Source organism: Rhamphochromis sp. 'chilingali', assembly GCF_963969265.1.
Source record: "Rhamphochromis sp. 'chilingali' genome assembly, chromosome: 9".
In the NCBI taxonomy this organism is placed as follows: Eukaryota; Metazoa; Chordata; class Actinopteri; order Cichliformes; family Cichlidae; genus Rhamphochromis; species Rhamphochromis sp. 'chilingali'.
This window is the reverse complement of record NC_137936.1, coordinates 20316587-20340706: the sequence shown is the minus strand read 5'-3', so window position 1 is coordinate 20340706 and position 24120 is coordinate 20316587. Positions and strand designations below refer to the sequence as shown.

At 42.1% G+C, this 24120-nt stretch overlaps 4 protein-coding genes across 4 annotated transcripts; 2 read left to right on the top strand and 2 right to left on the bottom strand.

The window, feature by feature from the left end:
* Nucleotides 1–578: 578 nt before the first annotated feature.
* On the bottom strand, nt 579–4936 carry sdhb (succinate dehydrogenase complex, subunit B, iron sulfur (Ip)). Its single transcript, XM_080890984.1, has 8 exons — nt 4777–4936; nt 4044–4177; nt 3453–3538; nt 2950–3086; nt 1602–1718; nt 1404–1505; nt 1194–1316; nt 579–1086 (listed from the first exon to the last, which is right to left on the bottom strand). The coding sequence occupies exons 1-8, from the start codon at nt 4846–4848 to the stop codon at nt 1006–1008; spliced, it is 852 nt and encodes a 283-aa protein (XP_080747110.1). The 5' UTR covers nt 4849–4936; the 3' UTR covers nt 579–1005.
* A 178-nt stretch (nt 4937–5114) lies between these two features.
* mrpl20 (mitochondrial ribosomal protein L20) lies at nt 5115–8373 on the top strand. Its single transcript, XM_080890988.1, has 4 exons — nt 5115–5357; nt 5507–5617; nt 7167–7244; nt 7326–8373. Exons 1-4 carry the CDS (start codon nt 5271–5273, stop codon nt 7497–7499), a joined length of 450 nt encoding a protein of 149 aa, XP_080747114.1. The 5' UTR covers nt 5115–5270; the 3' UTR covers nt 7500–8373.
* A 571-nt stretch (nt 8374–8944) lies between these two features.
* On the top strand, nt 8945–15914 carry atad3 (ATPase family AAA domain containing 3). The gene is made up of 16 exons (XM_080892282.1): nt 8945–9255; nt 9807–9883; nt 10888–10989; nt 11101–11160; nt 11246–11315; nt 11412–11577; nt 12400–12469; nt 13282–13437; nt 13519–13575; nt 13657–13782; nt 13872–13996; nt 14110–14161; nt 14253–14323; nt 14438–14605; nt 14987–15095; nt 15196–15914. The coding sequence occupies exons 1-16, from the start codon at nt 9060–9062 to the stop codon at nt 15586–15588; spliced, it is 1998 nt and encodes a 665-aa protein (XP_080748408.1). The 5' UTR covers nt 8945–9059; the 3' UTR covers nt 15589–15914.
* A 3322-nt stretch (nt 15915–19236) lies between these two features.
* ssu72 (SSU72 homolog, RNA polymerase II CTD phosphatase) lies at nt 19237–24078 on the bottom strand. The gene is made up of 5 exons (XM_080891368.1): nt 23796–24078; nt 22864–23007; nt 20607–20746; nt 20387–20505; nt 19237–20167 (listed from the first exon to the last, which is right to left on the bottom strand). Exons 1-5 carry the CDS (start codon nt 23873–23875, stop codon nt 20066–20068), a joined length of 585 nt encoding a protein of 194 aa, XP_080747494.1. The 5' UTR covers nt 23876–24078; the 3' UTR covers nt 19237–20065.
* Between the last annotated feature and the right edge of the window lie 42 nt (nt 24079–24120).

The window sequence follows — 24120 nt, the reverse complement described above, 5'->3', positions numbered from 1 at the left end:
ATCAGGGGACCCTGCTGCTGCGATAGGCTCAGGCTGCTGGCAGACTTCCCATGATGCACTCTACTCCACTTTTTTTCTTCTTCTCTCTCCCACAGTTTGTTTCTTCTCTGTCCCATCATCCCACAGCTGGTCTCTTCCAGATGGCTGCCAGAGGCTTGTTGGGGTTTCACTCTAATATCACATTGTATGAATTTGCACTTTATAAAGCTGAACTCCTTTCTTGTGTAAATAAACTCCAGTTTATGCCAAAATTAATTTTAAAATGAGGTTTGTGGGCAGCGATAGCGTTTTCTGTCTCTGTACATACCCACAGCACTGAAAGCAAAGCTCTGCATTGAGTCCTCCAGAGATTAGTCTGCTGTACAGATGACAAACTCCATTTTACAACATAAAGCAGGATTTTAGTTCCCCTTTAATTACAGTCAACATACAATAAGAGTTTTATTGCTGGTTGAAAAAGCTTTGAAATGCTTCAGATGGTTCAACTCACTTGGCTCTGCTCAACAGTGACACCCAGAGGACACCGAGTCAACGTAGTAGGATGACAGGAGAAATAATCACAAGTGAAAGACCGCAACCAGAATTTAAACTTATTTATTTCCATCAAAACAAAGACTGATGTCAGTTTGCTGGAAGATCTGAGGGAACGTGCCTGTGAACCAGCTGCTAACATGAAAAGCAACGAGCTAAAAGACACACAAAGAAATGCCTGGATTTTACTCTGCAGCATCAAGTACACAAACACACAGTAGAGTTGGAGATAAACACCTATTTTATGGTACATGTAAGACTCAGACGCTCTCTCTCCTTCATACTGTACATGTGTGTTTATGTCACACCAAGTTCTCCAACCACACACACACTTCTGCTACAGCTGACTGCAGGATGTCGTGGTGGTGGTGGTGATACATGGTGCACTGGCCCAACAGACCTGAAGAAGCATTTTTTGATCATTATATAACTTAGTCATGGAGGGATAAGAAGATCCAGAGGATAAATGAGGTTTCAGACAGCAGCTGCTGTCTTCTCCTTGTATGTGGCCATCATCTTCTTGATCTCAGCGATAGCTTTTCCTGGGTTCAGGCCCTGACAGGAAGAGCACAGAAAACACAAAAGCTTATTCACACATCTGAGTAGACTCTGTACGAAGCTGCTCAGATGTACCTGAAGTGTCAGCAGTGCAGAGAGCTTACCTTGGGACAGGTCTTGGTGCAGTTCATGATGGTGTGGCAACGGTAGAGCGAGAAAGGATCCTGCAGCTTGGACAACCGTTCTTCTGTGCACTCGTCTCGTGAGTCAATCATCCAGCGGTACGCCTGAAACACGACAAAGGTTTACTACACAGCCTTGCTGATTCAGACTATAACAGACCATCCTGCATATTAAAGTGCTCAAACACACACCTGCATGAGCACAGCAGGCCCGAGGTATTTGTCTCCGTTCCACCAGTAACTTGGGCAGCTGGTGCTGCAACAGGCGCACAGAATACACTCATACAGCCCGTCCTACATGGGAGAGAAGCAAGTAAAGATATGTTTCCTTAATGTGCTGGAAGCCTGAATGTTATGGGACAGTGAAAAAACAAACAAAGACAAATGTACCAGCTTCTGCCGGTCCTCCACAGACTGCAGGTACTGTTCCTTCCCTTCCTTGGACTCATCCTTCTTCTTCAGGTAGGGTTCGATGGACTTGTACTGGGCGTAGAAGTTACTCATGTCCTGCAAACACATTGCTACACTAATGAATCCACCAAACTGAACTGTCTACTCAGGTGGCTGCGGCTCAGATGATAGAGGTGGTCGACTACCAATCAAATGGATCAGCTGATCGATCTCAGGCTCCTCCAATCCACGTGTGGAAGTATGTGTGCGAATCACTCACATTTTATTGTAATTATAATTTTGGCTTCCAGTGACTATTATAGCAAGATAAGACCAATAAAACGTTTATTATCAGCCTAATTTTTATTTTCCTATTTATTTAAACTTTTTCTAAGTCTATCATCTTTAATAATCATTGAAGATCTTAAACAATATGAATGTGCAATTATGATTTATTGCTGTAATCAAGCAGCCTTACGTTCAAATGCTAAAAAAACCCTAAAAAACCCCCAAACTGATCTGCTATTATTAAACAAAATCTGCCTCAATTTACATTTTGCTGGCTTTTAGCTTCCACAGAGAAGCAGTGAGCAGTAGCTTCTTCACACCCAATCAGTTCAAAGCAACATTTAACAGTCGGGTCTACTGATCATTAAAAAGGGATGCCCAGGATTAGTCGACCACACAATTAAGCATTGCTGTCCTTGCTAGCTGGCGGCAGAAACACTAGTTGGTTAAACAAATTATTCAGATTTTATTTGTGCACGTCGCTGGTTAACAGCAGGGTTTTACATTCATCCAGCCACCCGACAAACAAGAACCACCCCTCTCCATCCCTCCTCCTCTCTGTGTTGGGAAGGTGTTAACAAGAAAGACGGAATGTCAGACAATGCAAATTCAGCCCCTTTATTAATCTCTTGAGTGTTTCTGATTTTTAGAACAGTCTGATTGATTTCTCCTTCTCCTGTTTAATCATCTAGAAAATTAAGAATCAGGAACATCCGCATCACATAATCTACAGCACCAACACTCCTAAAAAGACATCCACGCATCTGATTCATTAGATCTGGCTTAAAAAAGGTTGGAAATAAAACGAATAAAGAAAAATGTAACGGTTTTCATGAATGCTAATGTGTTTTTTCACTGTTAAAAACAAAACAGTGTAACATTTGTTATTGCAACACTAAATTTTGCACATGCAAAATAAAAAAAGCAACCAGCTGTTAATGACTTTAAACTCTTAGCACTTGTGTGTGATAATGTGATGGCTGTGCTAGCTTATAAAAGAGGACTGTGAAGTAAATGCTTCGTTCCAGATGTTCACAGATGTTCGGTGAAGCTGACTTACAGGTACCAGGTCCTTGACGACGTACATGTGTGGCAGAGGGTAAATCTTAGTCGGCTTGCTGAGGCTGGAGTCGATCTTGTTGAGGCAGGCGAGTGTGTTTCCTCCATTGATGTTCATCGCACAGGACCCACAAATACCTGGTTAAAGCAGAATAAAAATTATAATAACAACATTTATTATTGACATTTAACTTTTGAGGACAACAACAGATGTGGTACAACCGGTCTGTGTGCAACTCTTGCTTGTGGTGTTGTTGCTCGTCAACCAAACAGTGAAACTGAGTAATAAAAACAATGACAATGCTGTCTCTGCTTTTCATACTGTATTTCGTTTTTACCGTTAATGTTTTTTGGGGGGTTTTGCACTTCTTACTTTGAGCTGAAAAGATGGGCTTCTTAAAGATGGGCTTTGTCAGTCTTCAAGAGTATAAAAGCTTTGACTCAGGTGCTCTAGACTCTGTAAACCCCTTTTAAAGGTGCAACTCCAGCCCCTGTGTTACTGACCTTCTCTGCAGGAGCGACGAAATGTCAGAGTGGGGTCAATCTCATTCTTGATCTTAATGAGCACATCGAGAACCATTGGGCCACAGCTGGATGAAAAAAACAAACAAAAACACAGTAAGTTAAAAAAAAAAAAAAAATCTGTAACATGAAATCGTCAAAGCAGCTTGTCTGATGTGTTTACTTGATCAGCTGAAACCCAGACAGATCATACGGCTGAGCAGCATTACTCAGCATTGAGCAGTGTCACGCTGACAAACATGAGCTGAGAGAGTTTAATAAAGCTGATTAGAGAACAGGTGAAGGAAGAGGACTGAAAATATGCCCGGCTGTCAGGGCCACCTGTTACTGTTACTGAAGCCACCAGAAAGCATTAGTTAGGCCATTAACAATGCCCTTTGTTTAGACCCGAATATATTCTCAGCAACATCCTAACCAACAAACATCCTAACCTGTGAAAAATGAAGACTCTGCTGGGATATCTGGGCTAAAATGGAAAGCTGCTGGACTGTTGGGTTTTAATAAAACTTTCTCTAATCAATGACAGGAAATTGCTCTGCCTGGATGCCAGATGTCCAAATCTATGACACTCACGTGTTGAGGTCAATCTCATAGGTCTGCATTCGGGGTTTGTCCCCTGGAGTGTCTGGATCCCATCTGTACACCTGGAACTTCTTTACCCTGGGCTGCCCTGCTGGAGCTGCTGCTGTCTGTGCATACCGTACCGCCTGATCACAGGGAAGACAGGCGAGAAATCAAATATAATAATAATTTCAAACAAACAAACAAACAAACACACACACAGACTGTCCAAGCCGGGGCTCGAACCGGCAAACTTCCGATTACAAGGCGAACTCCCAACTCTTGAGCCACGATCGCCCGAAGTCCTCTTCAATCATGACCAGGATGAAGTACCTGCTCCAATCACTAAATTTAGCGTTGTCTAAATAACCTTTAATCAATACCAATAAATATCCTGTATTAATAGCTGTCAGACATGGTTTCATAAAACACAAACTTCATTGCAATAGAATAATGCCATCATTTTTTTCGGATTATCTTTTTTAATATATTTTTCTGCACAAAGCTCTATTATTATTTACTTTTAGTGTTAGACATACATTCCAACACATTTAGCGTTAACCAGCCGAACCATAATTAACTTAAGTTTAGCTAACAACTACACTATGTAACCCGGACTTCAGAACATAGACGGAACCCTGACGTAGAGAGCTGTAACCGGTCTAAACGCTGACACCGGGCCGGCTGATGACAGCAGCGGTTCACGATGAAACTATTTACTTTTCCATAATAACCGTCAACATACCAAGAGTCCTGCGGGAGAGCGGAATGCCAAAACACCGCACCGAGTCAAGGACGTAAAACTGGCGACCGACATTTTGAATGGTCTCTCCTTTGACCTCCGCAGCTCGCTAGCCCAGCATTCAACTCAGTGGGTGCGTTTGCTTTGTACACCGACGTGTTTCGCACTGACGCAAACACGTCCTTTAGAAAGTGTGTATTTTTACGGATCTGTAATCTAATGTTTGACATCTTATTTTCAGACTTTTGTTTTGTTTTTGTTTTGTGAACCGTAGCCGTCTGGTGCAATTGATGAAGTTGTTTGTGTTAAATTAGCCCGCGCGCCGCCTCTGACAGAATTTTAAATTGAACGTACCCAGAATGCGCCTCGGTTTGTCGACGTACGGCGTGCGGAGTTATTGAGCTCTCATAACACCGAGAGTGCTTGGTTGGAGGTCACTTATTACGTGTTTATTCGTTTGAAAGTGGACACTGCGGTGAGGTGACGGGGGGACTGAAATGGTGTTTTTGACGCTGTCTTGTTGGATCAGAAGCCGAGGACCCGACAGATACTGGAAGGTCCAGGAGGTCCTCAAGCATGCACGGGTACGTCTATTGCTATTTCCTGGAGTGATAGCTGCTAGAGCTCATTCATGATGTTTGTAGAAGCTGTGGTGTTTTGTTTATTGCATCCTCGTCGTGTTAAAGACTTGTAACAAGTGTTGTTGTCACGTCTCTGTCATTTCTTCCAACAGCACTTCAGAGGCAGGAAGAACCGCTGCTACAGCCTGGCCGTGCTGGCTGTCAGGAGGGCGTTCGTGTACGCCACCAAAGCTCGGAAACTTAAGAAGCGCAACATGAGGACGGTAAGAAGACCCAAATATTACTGCATGGCATTTGGATTTTTTTCCTGATAGTAGCAATCGTAGTCTAAGTAATAGACTTTTCAGCAGATTCTGGGTGCAAATATATTTAAAACAAACACTAATGATTGCTTTTTGCTTATCAAATGATTCCTGACTGGCGTCATGACCACCTAAAGGATCCCCAAGATAAATCAGGTGCACCACAAGATGTCTAAATTAAAGCATGTTGTTTAGATAACTGGTTATATTTTCTTTATTTTTTGGTCGGTTTAATCAAATACTTGATATTTTCACTCCATTAGTCCGCTATATAATAATTAAATAGAAAATAAAGCTTTGGGCTAGTTCCGCAGCAGTGTCTACATTACTAACAGGCCACTTCATTAGGGACACCTGTTCAACAGCTTGTTAACGCAAAATATTAGTAAGCCGATCACTTGACAGCAAACCAGTACATTCAGGTGTCTTGACATGGTGAAGATGACCAGCTCAGGTTCACACTGAACATCAGAATGGATGAAGGAGGGTGATTTCAGTGACTTTAAACATGTTGTGGCGTTTTGTGCCAGACAGGCTGGTCTGAATATTTCAGTTGAGCTGCTGGGATTTTCCAACACAACCATCTCTAGGGTTTACAGAAAAGGGTCCAAAAAACCCAAGAGGAAACAATGCAGTGAGCGGCAGTTCTCTGTGTGAAAGTCTTTCGCCTGAGGTGATAGGAAGGCGAGATTAACTAAAATCACCTCGCATTACAATCAAGGGTTAGAGGATATCTAAATGAAGACGACCACAGGGGGTCCTGTCCACTAAGAGCAAGAAACTGAGACTATAATTTGCACAGGTTCAGCAAAATTTCACTGCAGAAGATCAAAAACACCTGGTCTGATGCATCTTGAATTCTGCCATGACATTTGGATGGTAGGGTCAGAATTTGGTGTGAACAACTTGGAAGCACTCCTTCCATGTCCACACATACACTGATAAACACAGTTCCACCCCCCATTTCAAGGATAAACCACCACTGTGCAATAACCCAAACTGTATATACATAACACTATTTTTTTTTTTACCAGATTGTATTTTTGTACACTTTATATTTTTTCCTGTAAATACTGCTCATATGCATATAGTGCTGCAGAAACTGTGCACCCCCCCCCCCCCCCCCCCCCCATGTATCTCATTGTACATCTGTATAATGACAATAAAGTCATTCTATTCTATTCTATTCTATTCTAAAACCTCAGTTCTGCTCCATGCTGCTGACTTATTTTGATTAAATTGGGAGAATTTGAAGTCAGGTCAGCACTTTGGGCTCTTTGTCCTGATCATCGAGCTGTTCCTGAGCAATTTTTGTAGTGTGTTGGGGGGTGTTCTCTGGCTGGGTGAGGCCACTGCTGTGCACTTCCCAGCAGAACTTTGCAGTATAACAGGATGTTGTTCACTTCCTCTCTTTGGATTTAATATTGCAGCTGATTGGTGTGTGTGTAAGATTAGAAATCAGTTTGCTTCAGTATAATTGATCCTGTGTGTTGTCCCCTTGATTCATCAGCTCTGGATCTCACGGATTGCTGCAGCAACACGAGAGCACGGCATGAAATATCCCGCCCTCATGCACAATCTGACTAAGGTTGGCTTTACTAGATAGTTTTGCAGCTCATGTATTTTTAAAAATTCTGTTGGCTCACTCTTCCTTTTTCTCACCATATAGAGCAGCGTCCAGCTCAACCGTCGCGTCATCAGTGATCTGGCCGTTACAGAGCCTCGATCGTTCCTCTCACTTGCAAAACTGGCAAGGGCTCGGCAACAAGAAGGCTTCAGGGCAGCACTGGGTGACGGCAAAGAGCCTTCTGGTGTGCTCTCCCGTGTAGTTATGCTGCAGTAAAGGACTTGCCACAGTTATGGATAAATGATTGTTTTTTGGGGGGGGCGGGGGGGTTAAAGAACAGCGTTTATTTAAAAAAAAAAAAAAAAAATTGAACTGACACAGACACCTCATTTTAGGATTTCATCAAAATGTGTTTCTTGTATGATTCGTTTAAAGAATTGCATTTGTGTGTGGTGATTCATGATCGCTCGATCAGAGATCCGGCTTGAATTCGAGCTGTAACACAGGTTGTCTGTTTGGGGAAAAACAGGAATTTTACAGGCCGATCAAAAAGTAATCGGTTTTGTGACACTTCTGCTGGTCCTGTGCTTCTTGTTGGCTTTATATTTGAACAAGTCAATAAGGAGTCTCATGTTAACGAGCTTTCCACTGGTCTCTCGTAGAAATGATTTTTGGAGAGATTTTTAAAATAGTACCAACAGTGTATCATTCCTGAAGTAAACTTGCCTACAGCAGCACAGATCATTATGTGTGCAGTATTTTGACTCCTGAACTTCGAGATCAGTATCTCTGATTGTGTTCTTCATACGAACTTCATGTATAAAACCCGTAAATCCAACTTTCACTGGTATTTATCAATGGCTGCACAGAATCCCTGGCAGGAGGTAAACTTAAACTTCCTAAAACAGGAATGTGTTGCCAACATGTGGTGTCACCTCCTGATTACCTCCAGTGTCTTCACACATGGTCTTGTTATCATTTCCATAAACCTGTTTATCATATGCAACCTTGAGTTATGACTGAAAGTTTTTCTTTTTGTTTGTTTTTTAAGGTTGGCCTTTTTTTGTTTCTGTGTAAATATGTGTTTTACCACCTTTTGTGGGTCGGTTGTCCTCTAAATGTTTAGCTCATTAAACATTTTTGATATATATTCTGGTTTGCTGTCTTTCGTCAGATTTTTTTATTTTAAGGATTTTATTTACTTTTGTCCTGATCAACAATAAGCTGAACTCTGTTCTGCTCAATATTTATTTTATCTTCTTACAACTTATTGGTGTGGGCCTGCACAGCAGCTTCTCATGTAGCCCCTTGGGAACATAAATTGCCCACTCTTGCTCTGGAGCATGAAGTTGTTGGAAAACAGAAGGTTAAAACTGAAGTGAGGAAAATGGTTTCAGTGCAGAGTGTTTGCTTTAAATTTTTAGATTTGAAGTTTAAGTAAATCAAAAATAGATTTGATATAGAAAACCTGGAAACAATCCTCTGACACTTCAATGACTTTCAAAAACAGAAACAGCCTGATGAAACCGGGGTAAACGTCCTTTCGAGTGAATTGTATGCTTTATGATCCTTCGGGGCTACCGTATCGAGTGTGGGCGGGGCTACGTCAATGACCTCTGCTGAGGACTACTACGTTGAGCGCCAATCAGAAGGAGAAGTACTTGTTCTGAGCCAATCCTGGCTGCGATTATTCAGCTAAACCTTGAGCTGTTTGGTGCGCATGCGCAGAAGCTTTCGGCGTGACACGCGTGTGGAGGAAGCGTAGTGACAGACCTGCGGCTGCTATCCTCTGTCCAACAGAACCGGTTTAACGGTGCTTTATTTGTTCTCGGCGAAATGTCGTGGCTGTTCGGCCTGAACAAGGGACAGCCGGAGGTGCCTCCCGGTTTACCGGCACAGCCTCCACCGCCGCCACCTCCGCCGGCCGGGGGCTCCAGCGGCGGTGGAGATAAACCCAAGGACAAATGGAGCAACTTCGATCCCACCGGGCTGGAGCGGGCTGCTCAGGCGGCTAAGGAGCTCGACATGTCCCGTAAGTATTCAAGGGCTTCGGGTGGGTCTCCTTAGAGGAGGTGTGTACAGATTATACAAACACGGCTGCTGTTGGAGAGCAGAGCTGCACCAGCATCTGCTGCTCTCTGGCTCACGGTGATGGTGGTGGTCGCCTCAGTGTAGCTGAAGAGGCCCTCACCGACATCCAGCACCGGTATAAATACTAAAGGTTTAACTCACGTGAAGTTAGGCTTACGGAACTGAGCTGCATCCACCTTCATCCAGAGAGAGAACAGAGTTCAAAGGTCACGGACGTTGCAGTCCGGCTCAGAACATCCAGACCTCACCCTCTAACACACACACACGTGTGCAACGATGCAACACATACTATTATTTGATTATTGATAATGATTTCATTCATTCATTCAGGGCTGTTGTTTGGTAGTTAAGACTCAAAGGTGGATACAGTCAGTCACAGGGATCAGCAAAGACAGCAGGCCTCACAAACATAACGCTTTGAAGCAACTACATGCATCTTCATCTGTGTGTGTGTGTGCGTGTGTGCGTGTGCGTGTGTGTGCGTGTGTGTAGGACATGCCAAAGAAGCTCTGGAGCTTGCTCGAATGCAGGAGAATACCACTCAGCTGGAACACCAGAGTAAGATGAAGGTACAGTGAATACCTTTACTCACTATGTACTTCAAAAAAATGTGTTCATCACACAAATGTTAAACCAAGAAGCAACACAACCAGAAGATAAGTCACACAAGTAAAAAAATGAAAAAGAAAATCTGTTAATAAAAATAAAAGCAGAGCAGTGGATCACTCTGCATCTGCAGCAGGACACCGGGTACATCAGTCCGTTTCTATCAGCTTGATAATTCCTAGGTATTATAGACCTGCATTAGATGAAGCCGCAGTAGCCGTATTTTTCAGAAGTGGTCTTTATCAAAAGTTCTCCGGGCTTTCCAAAGCTCTGTCAGAGGCTGCTTTTTCACTCATTTTAAAATCAGTCCTTGTACAACTTGCCAAATAACTAATTTGAAGTTACTCACAGCTTACATGCATTAAATGGTATTTATTGTTTGCATCGTTGAGGTGATTCCTAAAGAGCTATTAGCTGAAAGCTTGGCATATTACAGCATGAGTCAATGGGTATGGAGAAGGTCAGGAGAGATTAACAACAGTGAATATATAACATGATGGAGGCTGTGCCATAGCATGCACACACTCTGTATGTTTGCATGTTACAGTGAATTACCGTACTGCACTTTTCCTAGCAAAATACAAAGAACTGTGTGATGTTGGCTTAAGACTTTTACACAGTACTGTATAAGAACTTGACTCAGATATTTACAAAGATGAGTAAGCACCACTGTAATGACCTTCCTGAGTATGTATAGGTGGAATAAGGCAGGGAGACCAGCACAGAGCAGGCATCAGAGATAGCAGGTGAGACCATAAAGATGAGATGTTTCAATGTGATGACTAGAAGAGTAGTCTCGAACTGGATCTGAAGTCATCTGATTGGGCGTTATAACAGCCGTGCTCTATTTAAGTAGGTATTCTTGCTCCTTTGATACTCGAGGACTTTGGTGGCATCTGTGTTCTGTGCTGCGATGAATTGTCGCTGTTCTCCAATGACCCAGTTGTGCTCTCACCTCACGCTTTAGGAATATGAAGCAGCAGTCGAACAGCTCAAAGGCGACCAGATACGCATCCAAGCTGAAGAGAGGAGGAAAACTCTCAATGAGGAGAGCAAGCAGCATCAAGCTGTAAGAGGGGAAAACATGAGCTTCTTTTCTTTTTCTTTAGAGGGAAGAGCACTGTGAGTATTACAGCAGTGAATTGTACCAAATTGTGTTTTTGTGGTTGTGTCCCATCAGCGAGCTCAATACCAAGACAAGCTGGCCAGGCAGCGATATGAGGACCAACTGAGGCAACAGGTGAGTTGTTAACCTCCAACTCCAGCTGTAACGTGCTGTGAAGTGGGATACAGTACTAAATGTCTTGTGCTTGTTTAATTAACAGCAAGCCATGAATGAAGAGAGCCTTCGCAAACAGGAGGAGTCTGTACAGAAGCAGGAGGCCATGAGGAAAGGTAAAGAAACGAGCGCGGTTATTGATGGGATGCTTTTAAATGTTTGACACGATGAGCTGAGGTTTATGTTTTTGTTTTTTCCTCTTTGTTGTTTAGCGACCATAGAGCACGAGATGGAGCTGAGACACAAGAATGAGCTGCTTCGTATTGAGGCAGAGTCCAAAGCTCGAGCCAAAGTTGAGAGGGAAAACGCCGATATAATCCGAGAGCAGATCCGCCTGAAGGCTGCAGAACACCGACAGACCGTTCTGGAGTCCATAAAGTAAATTGTTTTGCTCTGAGCTGTTTATAATGGTGTGTCGCTGGTTTTTAAGGTCATGAATGATAATAATTGTTTTTTAATGCAGTTTCTTGTAAATGCATTTTCGCACCTGAGCTGCAGCCCTGAGCTTTTATAGAATTTACTCGACTGAGCTGTACGCGAGCACACAAATGTCTGACACGGCTGGATTGGGCATTAAATTGTCTTTAATATGTCAGCTTGTGTGTGTAAAGTCCAATTGTACTTATGTGAAAGGAGTTTAAATGAATTCACTGCTAGCGTACGGCCGCCTGTATCACATCTGCAGACTGTATAAAAGATCGACTTATCTGTTTGACTCAGAAGACCCGGTCGCCATCTTTGTTTTTTGTTTTTAAAACAAGGACATTGTGCGTAACCTTGATAACCTGAGTAAATGTATTTATTTATTTTTTATATCTATCTATCGATCGATCGCAAAACTTCAGTACAGCTGGAAATCCCTTTGCAACCTGCTGGCTGTTAAAAGAATGCAGATTTAATGTCTTTTTCAAAGTTAGAAGCTGCGTCTGTCTTTTATACAGTCAACGTTCCTGCTTCCTGCACGCTCTACTCGAGTAGCACCCTCATCCAAACCAAACAGAGTATTTACAGTAGCGCAAATTTCACTGATGCTGACTTTGTCCTGCTGTGTGCTGATTGTGAGAGAAGCAAATTTTCCTCCATTTTCTGGAGTTCATGCATGAAAACAGCTTAAGTTCAGTAAATGTTTAACAGTGTCAACATGGGCACTGTGACAGACTCTTAAAGGCGTGCTCACAGTTAACACGTGTTTGCTTTCAGGACTGCAGGTGCTGTGTTTGGAGAAGGATTCAGGGCCTTTGTGTCAGACTGGGACAAAGTGACTGCCACGGTGAGACACTCTGCTCCCATTCAAGGGAGAATTTGTCACTGAAATTCCAATGAAAACAAACATGAATATGCCTAAGGAGTACACTAAAGCACAGTTAGTTATGCTGTGTTCAAGTAACATAAATCAAACATTAATGTTTCTGTCGAAGTCAGACAAACAGGATTTGTTTTGCTTCTTAGCAAGATGGCAAAACAGAGCAATACCTTTTTGTGTGTGTGTGCTTTGAAATGCTGCTGCAGCACGTGCATGGATAGAGCCTGGTCTGTGAATTATATGCCATGCCCCGAATACATAACAGTGGCAGTACACGTTACACCTTTTACAGTTTTACTACCGTTTATGTTCACTGCCAACATCTCTGGTGGTAAACTCATTCATGGGGCTGCTCCAACTTTCTGAGTTGGAAATCCAAGTTTAGGGGTTATTCCAGATGAAGATTTTGACTGGAAACTCGTAAATACAGATTTCTAATTTAATCTGGAACGCAGCATTAAAAGGCCCAACATGTATGCATTCACAGATGTGCTAAACATTTCAATTGACTGTGTCCTTTTACTCCGTTGTATATACATCAAAGCAAATACTGCTTTTATGACACCTGTGGGTTTTCAAACACTTCCATTCTCAGAAACTCTATCTTAAAGGTATTTTTTCAAATTGTTTTTGGCTATAACTATGAAGATCTTATATCCCAGATGTTACCTCAACTATAAATATTATCTTCTGGGAAAAAAAAATGCTCTGCTTATCATTGCTCATAATGGAGTGTGAATTTAGTCTCCTGATCTATAATGGTTTCCTCTCTTCCCCAGGTGGCAGGGTTGACCCTCTTGGCTGTGGGAGTGTATTCAGCTCGAAATGCAACAGCAGTGGCCGGACGTTACATCGAGGCCAGGCTCGGAAAGCCGTCACTAGTCCGGGAAACTTCCCGATTCACTGTCGCAGAGGCAGTCAAGCATCCAGTCAAGGTAGCTAATGATGAATTCATAATTTTGCTATTTTTAAGCTGCAGAGTTTGTTGTACTTATAACTGCTTTGAAATTATTTAGACGACCAAGCGGCTGAAGAGTAAACCTCAGGATGCCCTGGAGGGAGTTGTGCTCAGTGTAAGTGGACATGTGGTATAAAAGTGCAAATCATTGCCGTTTTGTCTCAACTTGAAATAACAGCACTTTCCCATCTCTTAGCCTTCCCTGGAGGAGCGTGTGCGTGACATTGCCATAGCAACAAGAAACACAAGGCAGAACAACGGCCTGTACAGGAACATCCTCATGTACGGTCCTCCGGGGACGGGCAAAACGCTGTTCGCTAAGGTACGCCAGAGAGCTAAAGCATGCTCAGGTGTCCAAAAATATAAACCAGTGCTTTGTCTGACTGGAGGATTTCTGTGTATGTGGAGTAGAAGCTGGCAGTGCATTCTGGGATGGATTACGCCATTATGACCGGTGGTGATGTAGCACCAATGGGCCGCGATGGTGTCACCGCCATGCACAAAGTGTTTGATTGGGCCAACACGAGTCGACGCGGGTATGATGCTCAAAATATGTCACCTAACATATTTGTTATTATATTTGCACCAATATCACGAAGTGCACCAGATGTAGCAAAACATGTCCTTTCTGCCATGTTTCCAATCACAGGCTGCTGCTGTTTGTTGATGAAGCCGACGCATTCCTCCGCAAGAGGGCCACCGTAAGTCTGCGTTTATTTCATTACTCAAAAAACCTGCCGGTTACATAAGAAAGAAGCAACTGTTCATTGCCTTATTTTGTTTTTACAATAGGAGAAAATCAGTGAAGACCTCAGAGCCACTCTCAATGCCTTTTTATATCGCACTGGAGAACAGAGCAACAAGTAAGAATCTATTTCACATGTTTACAACTGAACTTTCTTAATCACTGTGATTTACTTCCTACCTTTTATTAAGCTGCTTGACTCTTGTGTTTTTGTGTGTGTGTTTTTATGCAGGTTTATGTTGGTGCTGGCCAGTAACCAGCCGGAGCAGTTTGACTGGGCCATAAATGACCGTATAGATGAAATAGTGAATTTTGCGCTGCCGGGTCTTGAGGAGCGGGAGAGGCTGGTGCGGTTATACTTTGACAAATATGTGCTGGAGCCGGCCACTGGAGGGAGACAGTGAGTACACAAGAATAGAGCTGTTAAAGTGGCAATAGACAAGTCTCCTAGTAGCATGTCGGTGATGAGAGAGAACAGAGCGTGAAAACGAAGCTGTCAGGTTACCTCACCTATTACAAACAGCAGAAATTATCTTCCTCCAAAGGGTGGCGTGGCTGTCTTATAGTTGGGGTTAGGAGCTTGATCATTCCGGAGAGGATCTGAGTAGAGCGGCTACTCCTCCACATTAAAAAGAGCCAGTTGAGCCATCTGATTCAGAGTAAGATGCCTTATACTGGAGGTGTTTCTAGCATGTCCACCAGTGTAGGAACACTATACTGTGTAACAGTGGAAATTTCCTTCATGGCCTTTTCATGGTCTTATTCTGCTTTGTGTTTACAGGAGGCTGAAGCTGGCGCAGTTTGACTACGGGAAAAAGTGCTCTGAGATAGCGAAGCGGACAGAGGGCATGTCTGGACGAGAGATCTCCAAGCTGGGTGTGGCCTGGCAGGTACGAATCATCATATTATCTTTGCCTCCATAGCTGAAACCTTGTCATACCACTGGAGAGTGTATCTTAATTTCAAAATGAAAATGTTGTTTTCCTTCAGGCGGCAGCATATTCCTCTGAAGACGGCGTCCTGACAGAGGCCATGATCGACGCTCGGGTCGACGATGCCGTCAAGCAGCACCTTCAGAAGATGGACTGGCTGCGAGGAGAGGAGGCGGCGAAGAGCCTTACACCCCCACCAGCTGGGGTGACGAGCAGCGGAGGAAAAATGGGTTTTAATCTGCCCCTCAGCGAGACGCCTCAGGCCCAGGAGGTGATCGCTCCTGTCCTTGAGATTAATGAAAAGCAAGCACCTATGAACCTCTCGGCAGAGGGCCAAAGTGCCGACCGAGCTGGACACAACAGCACAGCAGAGAGTTCAGGTCAACCTCCTGCCTCCACTGACGGCAAGATGAGAGAAGACTCTCCTCCTAAAGATGGAACTCCAGTTTGAGTTCATTTTTCCCAGTGGTGCTACCTGGATAGGAAAATTTTAGCTTTCTGCCTCTTTGACTAGAAAGTTTCAATCTAAAGGCCTGTTGGGATTGTCTTTACGACAGAAGATGAGTTTCTAGCGTTAACCAATTAACTACAAAATACAAATGATGGCTGAGACTCTTTCGGTCTTATGCATCATGTACACAATGTAAACATTTACTTTACATGGAAACCAGTCGCTGTGTCTGTAATTACACTATATAAATGTACTAATTAAAGTGTCTCTGTTGAAACAATGAAACTGATCCATGTTTTCATAAAAAGTAAAGATTGTTACTACAATTGATGATTTGTGGTGTTTCTCTCAGAAGCCAGAAGTCTGAAAGGCTAAGAAAGAGTCGTACTGTGACACCTCCAACCTTTAAGGCAGAGACTTTAGAACCACACAATGCATAACGAATAGAAGGGCAATGATAAGACGAGTGGGTAGTTGTGTTCGATAGGAATCCATCTGGGATTTCAGTATTTCACTATAATAACAGAGTTCCCGTTGAAGCTTCATATTCAAAGGAAAGTCGAGGGCATGAAGCTGTCCATGGTTTGGAAAAGGCTGCATGATTAAATGCCCTGTCACATTTTATGGGACCCTCTTATGTAGCGTGATGTGCAGGTTTGCATGAGTAAGAAATCAATCTGGCATTCCTGACAGGGAAAGTGAAGGTTGTTTTAGACAGATGGGGATATGTTTGACTGATTTAAAAAAAAACAAACATCTGGTTAAATCTTTTGTAGTATCATGCTGGGAGAGCTGTTTGAGCTACTTGCATAAGACCTGGTTGACCAGAAAAGTGGCCCTGAGCTCCTAAGAATGGGCTTAGCTCACACAAGCTGACTCCTTACCTCTGCTTTATATATATGTATTTATATTTTTATTAGTAAGTAGCAAGCACAGAAAAACACTGACAGTTGCAGAGGCAGTGTATGGCAACCAGTGTACAGTACATGTGTGTATAAGTAAGGCTTCTTAACCCCTTAAATGTTTCCATATCACAGAAACAGAGAAAACAGGCTGAGAAATGGCAGATCTGCTTCTACAAGATTTCCCCGAGGAAGTGTGTGTGTGTGTGTTGTTTTTTTTGTTTTTTTTTACATGCTGGTGGTTCTACTGGCTGCTAAAATATCATTATTACAACTGTTATTACATTCTGTTATATTTCAGTCAGAACTACAGTTTTATGTCAAGTGCTTCCATTAACTTGTGGCTCTATCTGCACCATGCTCCCGCTGGATTCCTTCGAGGGTTCAGGATGTGGACGCCTGAACACGTTCCTTATATTTCTGAATTTTGGCATGGATGGAAACGATCACCTGGAGATAAAAAATAAATAAAATAATAATTAGGAGTTAACACATTAGGAGTTAGGAGTTAACACACACACACAGTAAAAAAATTTCAAACTGATAACTTAAAATAAGAAGCCTGTTTATAAAATACATTAACTACATTCTTACACGGTTTTGCACATAGACGCAAATAGAAATTGGCGCCCTCACTGCTTTTGAAGCTCGCATTACCCGACAGGGAGAAAATTACAGAGGGGTAAAAACGAGTTCGCCGTGGCAGCAGGATTACAGCCACAGAGAGCCAACAGTAATAGAAGAAGAGCTGAGGTTCAGTGGGCTGCGTGGATGTTACCTCCCGCAGAAGCACGGGCGGTAACCAGTCATCATGGTTACGGTCAGCATGCAGCTGAATATCAGCTGGACCTTATTTTCTTTCAACTCTGTGGACTGTGGGCAGTCCTAACATTTTTGTAATATTTATATTTTCTTCCAAAACTCACAGAATAGTTGAAATACGACTATCACTATCCGCAGTGGCGGTCCTAGCCTGTTTGGCGCCCTGGGCGAACACTCTCTCTGCCCCCCCCCCCCCCCCCCAAACACACACGTAAAACATATTAAGGATTGTACATTAACATAAAACTGTTGTCGGAACCATACTGAATTTCACCAGAGAAACACACACACATATATGAAGAGAGAGAGTATGCATAGTATGCAAACGGCTACCAAACAGCCATCATAATTCGTCATACAATGAAAACAGGACAAATCAACAATTGGCAATGACTAATTAATATTAAAATCTGCAACATATTGTTTGGAGTTTAGTCTGTTACTGTTACTATTTTTACCATTTCTTCTTGGAGCAACTGTAACCCACATAATAAAGGGATTAATAAAGTATTCTGACCTGCCATTATCCAATGACACATCTGCTTACCTGTATCTTTTGCTCGTTTCTCCTCCTCTTCCTTTCTCTTTTTTCTAAACTGAGCACCTGATGACTTTGAACTTTTCTTGTCCATCTTCCATTGGTTTTAATTTTGCACTCCAGTATGAACATAAGTCCCCCAACTCGAGGATCACATCACAACGTAACCTAACAGACCTACACCTTCCCTCTTTTATATTTTCACTGATGAGCAGAGGCGTGTCTAAAATGTGTTTGGCCCCCAATCTAACTGTTATTCTCACAGTTTAATTATTTTTTTAAAATCTTCATCCACGATTTATTCATCCATGTATCCATGTCGTTATTTTTTATATCTACTGAAATCCTTTATCCTCCTTTTTTTCTAACTGAGCTCTTAGCCATCTGAGCCATTTAATTCTGTGATAGTGCATTTCAGTGGACTCGTAACCCTACCCTTAGGGCGAGGGATTAGGGTTAGGCCTCCAGTGTGGGCCGGGGCCCCCTGGAGGGCCGCAAAGGTACTGCAGGTGGGTCGCATTAATAACAGAAATCCAGTTTGAAATTACTCACATGTACAGTCACATTTATATATATGTATTTATTTATATGAAAAGTGAATTGATTTTTTAAATGCAATTTTCAAGTAAATTTATGAGGCTCTCTGTTTGACTAGAGCGAAAATTTAAGATTAGGTGGGCCCTGTGAGATTTTCTGGTTTCAGTGGGTTGCAGTACTCTTAATTTTGGGAATGTGTGTATTATTTTATTTTATTTACCTACTTTTTTAAAGGTGGAGTTTTGGCTTCTTTAACATGAATTTCCCCAAATATCCCAACTTCTGTATTATCTCATATTACCACTGGATTAAAGAATAGTAGTTGGATGTACCCAAGTATGTTAACTTCAGTACTTTACTCAGGTACACCTTCATTGTACTTTATATGTTATGCTGCTCTCTACTTCACTATATTTTGGATGCAATGTTTGTACTCCATACCATTCATGTTTGAACTTTATTAGCTTTTGCAGATTTCTAATTATAAATATACCAGTATTTCTACAGATCCACCACTGGGAGTATCCTCACTGCCATGCTGAAGGACCTACACCTTCAGCATGTGGTGAAGACATGCCCACCCTTGCAAATAGTATACAACCCACTCTACCACCCGAGCCTCTCCATGTTCTGTTCTGATATTTTAATATATTTGCTTTAGTCAAACTGAATCAATAATTCAAATCTAAATAAAGATCAGCCCATATTTTATATCCAATTCTGGTAATTTGTCCTCATCACTCATAAAACAGTCCTAACAGCGCTGTTAGTCTTCTAATACCCATTTTGTAATTAAATAACTCAGCAGGAACTAAATACTGATAAAGTCAAAAAAAGGGTCATGAACGATTTCTTAGAGAGGCTTCGTTCTTTAGTAGATTCATATGTACATACAGGAAAAAAGAAATATCAGGCACTCTGAGCCGAGCTCGCAGTTTGAAAATAAGTACAATGCTTCAGTTCAAGAAAAAAAAAAACTCAAAACAAAATACTGTGGCCAGAAATACAGCATCGAGTTTAAATATCAACACATATCTGAAACACACCCGATGAAAGCCTCAGAGGTCTAGGTTTGGTTATTCATTATTAATTAGCCCACCCACTTAAAACTTAATCCTAACTAAATCTACAAACACATGGTCGCACAGAAACAAGCATACACTTCAAATAATTCTCCTCCAGCATGTAAACACATGTACACCCTCCCAAATATTAAATAAATCTGGCATATATGCTTGAATTAATCATAGATCTAAGAAAAAAAACAAAAACATTCTGTGCCAAACAAAAATGAAAGTAACTGGAGGAGCTGTTGAATCTGGCCTGTGGGTGTTGTGGCTCTCCCTGAGGAGACATAGTTGAGTGATTTGACTGGACCTGTGATATTTGGAGGGATTAACCTTGGCCTGACCTTGATCTGGAGGAATGAAAGGCAGAGCAAGAGCAGCGAGTCCATCCTCTGCTTAGAGGAAAAACCCATTATCAACAATATGTCCAACAGCAGCCATTTGTTAGGTCCTGACCCAAAGCTATTTATGTGTGTCTGTGGTTGTGTAGGCACACAACCTGTATGCACTGAGTCATGGATGACTGAGGAGTATGATGCATGTGTGTCCATATACTTCTGTGTGATTGCTTCTGATCTCGGTCTGTGTTTATTGCAAATTGTTGCAGAGTCTTAGTAGAAGCAGACAGTGTGAAGGAAAGGCCTGTTGCTTTTGTCCTCAAACTCTTGTAGGAGCTCGTCGATTTCATTCTCCATGTCGTCGGTGTGCTGGATCTGCAGGGGTGCACAAGGGAAAGCTATCAAAACACCACCTGTGCACGCACACGCCTCATTTCCACCACTCACAAAGATCGTTTAACCTTTCTTTAGGTGCCAACTGAAACAGTGTTGCACATTATTTACGTGTATATTTATTAGTAATTTGTTTAAAAAAAATAAAATAAAATTGTAAGAAAACGCCTCATCAAGAAGTTCTCAGATGCTGTCACTCACACATTGGCACAGCTCACAGATGAGGAAGGCGCCCAGTGTGGCTTCCTCGTGGTTATCCTGAATGTCTACATTGATTACATGCACGGGCTGCAGCGTCTCCTGCTCTCTGGAATTCAAATCTAGGAAACACATTAAAGACCAGGTAAAGGCAGGTAACAGTTGGAGAAGCAGCAAAGCGGTGGGTTTGTGAATGACTCCGAGTAATGTTACAAAACCTCACCCTCCACCACTTGGTCATAGACTCTCTCTTCACAGGTGATGACCAGGTCAAACTTGTCCTTGCAGTTCTGGAAGCGCTCTGGCTTTGATTTGATCCGCTTGTTGCGGTCCAGCATGTGCAGGATGCCGTTTTGTGTGTATCTGAAGAGCGAGGAGGGTCAAGGAATACACAGCACGAGGCAAGAAGGGGAAACCCCCCAAAACAAAACACTCAAAACAAAATAAAACTGATCAGAGCAACAGAGAGAGGATTTCAGTGTGCACCCAATTAGACTGAACTCACTGGTCCAAGCAGCATCTATATAAAGTGCATCTCGATCAAACTACACAAGGGGGCACGATGCACTTTTCAGTGACGTCTAGTTACATGAACTACATCGCCCTCTAGTGGTGCAGACTATTCACCAATGAGGGGTCAGAAAACAAGCTGAAAGGATGGATTTTCAGGAACATTGTTTACTTTTTTTTTTTTTAAACAGCATTAAATCCAGAGTTTTAATATTAACAAGCCACACTGGTACTGCCAGGCTGATGCAGACAATGTCACCATTGTTTGTTTTTTATTCTTTCAAAAAATTTGATTATAAACTATACAACCCACTCACTACAAATGGGAAGAGATTGTCTAAATAAATAAATAAAAGTAGTTGTTGTGCACTACATCAGTGAGATATCCATGCAAAACAGCAGAAAATACAGAAAAAAAATACAAGCACAGTGACTTAAGTTAATCATGTGTCACAGGGTAATTTTCTTATTTAGGAGAACAGATTTGTTACTTTACCTTAATGCAGGCTGGGAAAAAACACCTACAATACAGGACCAGCAGCAGCACAACAGTAAATGACACCTCAGAGAAAACTTGCCTGACCTTTGAACATGCAGGCCTCTACAACCAGATGAATTAAAGGCAGATTTCTGTTTTTAGCACATTTAAAAAAAACAAAAAGAAAGAAAGAAAATAAAAAAGTTGAACTAAAACAAAGGAAGGTTTAAATAGAAGGACCATGATTACTGGTTACTGATAGAAAATATGTGAACTTTATCATTAAAGTAAAAATAAATAAATAAAAGTCCTATGCATGCACAGTTAAAGTGCAGCCACTGAAGACTAACACACTTGTACTCTTTGTTGAACACCACTAATTATCTAATGTGTCTGAGTGCCTTGCATTAGCATAAACATCCCACATGCTAATGAGGAGAAACTGATAATCTTTAACTTACCTTGGGGCACTCAAGCCTACAGCTTAAAACAACCTCTTAGATTCATGGCCCTTATGCACCCCCCTCCCCCCCTCTGGAGTTAGTGGGTGTCATCCACTTGGGCAAACTCAGCCTCTTTGCTAATAGTTCATATTCTGTCCTTATCAAGTTTTACAATTTTGATAACTGAGACAATACTTATTCTCTACGACTAACTACAAAAGGCGAGTTTGTGTTACTTCAACAGTACAAATACTCTAAAGTATTGTTAAAATGCAATAATTGCATTAATCATTACACAGTAACGCTAAGCAGCCTCATCAAATTCACAAAAAACTGGTGTTTGTGGGGTAAACCCCCCCCCCAAAAAACAAAACACCCTCAAACCTTTTAGTTAACAGAATTTAAAATAAAACTGAACCAGTTTTATTAACTTAAAAGCTAAAGTAAACTTAAAAAAGAAAAAAAAACAAAACAAAAAACGTATACACAGGCAGACTGAGTTTTGTCTTTGTCAGTTTGGTAAAAACCTGCCTGACGAGGCTTCGCTGCACATTTATTGAGACTCTGGATGTGAGTTAACCCTCCTCAAAGTGTTGGGTTTGCATTTTCACACCAACTCTGAACTTATTTAAATGTTGCCTAAAACAAATATTACAATAACTAAAAGACTGAAACTACTTGAACTAAACATGTTAAAAAATAAACAGAAACAAGCAAAAACAGGAAACTTCAGTGAGCCAAATTACACCAATTTCAAATAAAAACAAATAAAATCCTAGCTCTTACCAAAGCAAACTTACTGCTGCACCGCTGCTGTATTGCAAGGCGTTTCTCCACACCCTACATGTTAAAGATTTAAAAACAAACCTTTTTACCATCATGGTTTTTTTTCTTTTTAAATCCCTGCACGTGGTTTCATCTCCTTTCACTGCCCAGTGTCCAAAACAACTATCTAATCAAGACAGATACACGGCCCACGTTTACTTATCTGGCTCCTAGTATATGTGAGTGTAAGGATGTGTGTGATGTTGTGTGTGGGAAGGGGATACAGTTCCTTGTCCTTGCGGACCAAGTCGTTGTACATCTGTTCATATGTCGTTTTGAAGTCATACACATTTGGCTTATCCGGAGCAGGACCGGGTAGCTTCACATGAGACCCTGTCCCAAATGAACGCACATCAAATCCACGTTTGCTGCAGAGAGGAAAGGACAAGAGAGTGAATTATGAAACAACTTTGAGAAAATATTACGAAAGCACAAGGAAATAAGTCTTTCCACAGCAGTCACGTAACCTGTAAACCCAGCCCTGTAAACTGCCTCCTCACATATTTAGAATAAGACTTTATGAAACCCAAGACACCTCAAAATACCAATTTCCACCTCAGCTGACCATTTTAATTTAAAAAAGGAAATTAAATATAAAAAAAATAAAATAGGTGACAGTTTGTCAACCTGGTCTGCAGATCTTTTTAACCCAGCCTGTTTTTCTAATCCAGTGCAGTTAGTAAGAATATATCTAAAGAGGGCTGAAAGGCTCTTTTTGGTAGTGACATCTGATCGACACAACACAAAACTCCATAAAATGTGGTGGATGAGGCAGCTGACGGAGCCTGCCGTCGCTGTGAAACCTCCAGACGCTCCCTCTCGGAGGATTCCCTACAGGGGGCGCTCTTGTTAAAATGTGGGGGGAGAATACAACCCAACAACTTGGGCCTTGGTGTGACTTCTCTAAAAATCAGTTTGACAGCAGAATCTTAGTTAAGACCATTCTAGGCGACCCTAAACCTGTGAAACACGGTCAGAAAGCTAGTTTTAGTCGAGCTGCAGCCTCGGTGTGGCGCTCTGAGCTCGAAGTCCATTGTTAAAAAGCGTCGAGGCCTGACGGGCTGTCACCGCATCGACACGGCTCAGAAAGCCGCACAGATTTCGATCACTTTTTGGCCGCCTTCCTTCTCTCTTCTTCCAGCCGTCTCATCTTTACCTGAGGATATTGTGCGCTTCCATACTGCGGTTCTGGTTGCTCGAGCACACAACCGCTACACGCAGCGGGTGGCTCGGCATCGCGACTCTCCGGCTGAAACTAACCGATATGAACTCAAAACCTAACTGAGGCTGTTACTTTTATCTCTATGAGAGAAATAAAGAATAAAAAACCAGTTGTTTGGATCAACGAAAACGCTTTTCGAGTGTAGATACAGCGCGACAAGCTCGTCTTCTATAGAAGCAGGAAGTTAAAATGGCGGAGCGGCACCTTGCCCTGGATACGGCTTTAAGTGATGTCATGTTGAGGGCGGAGCTTCGCAGCT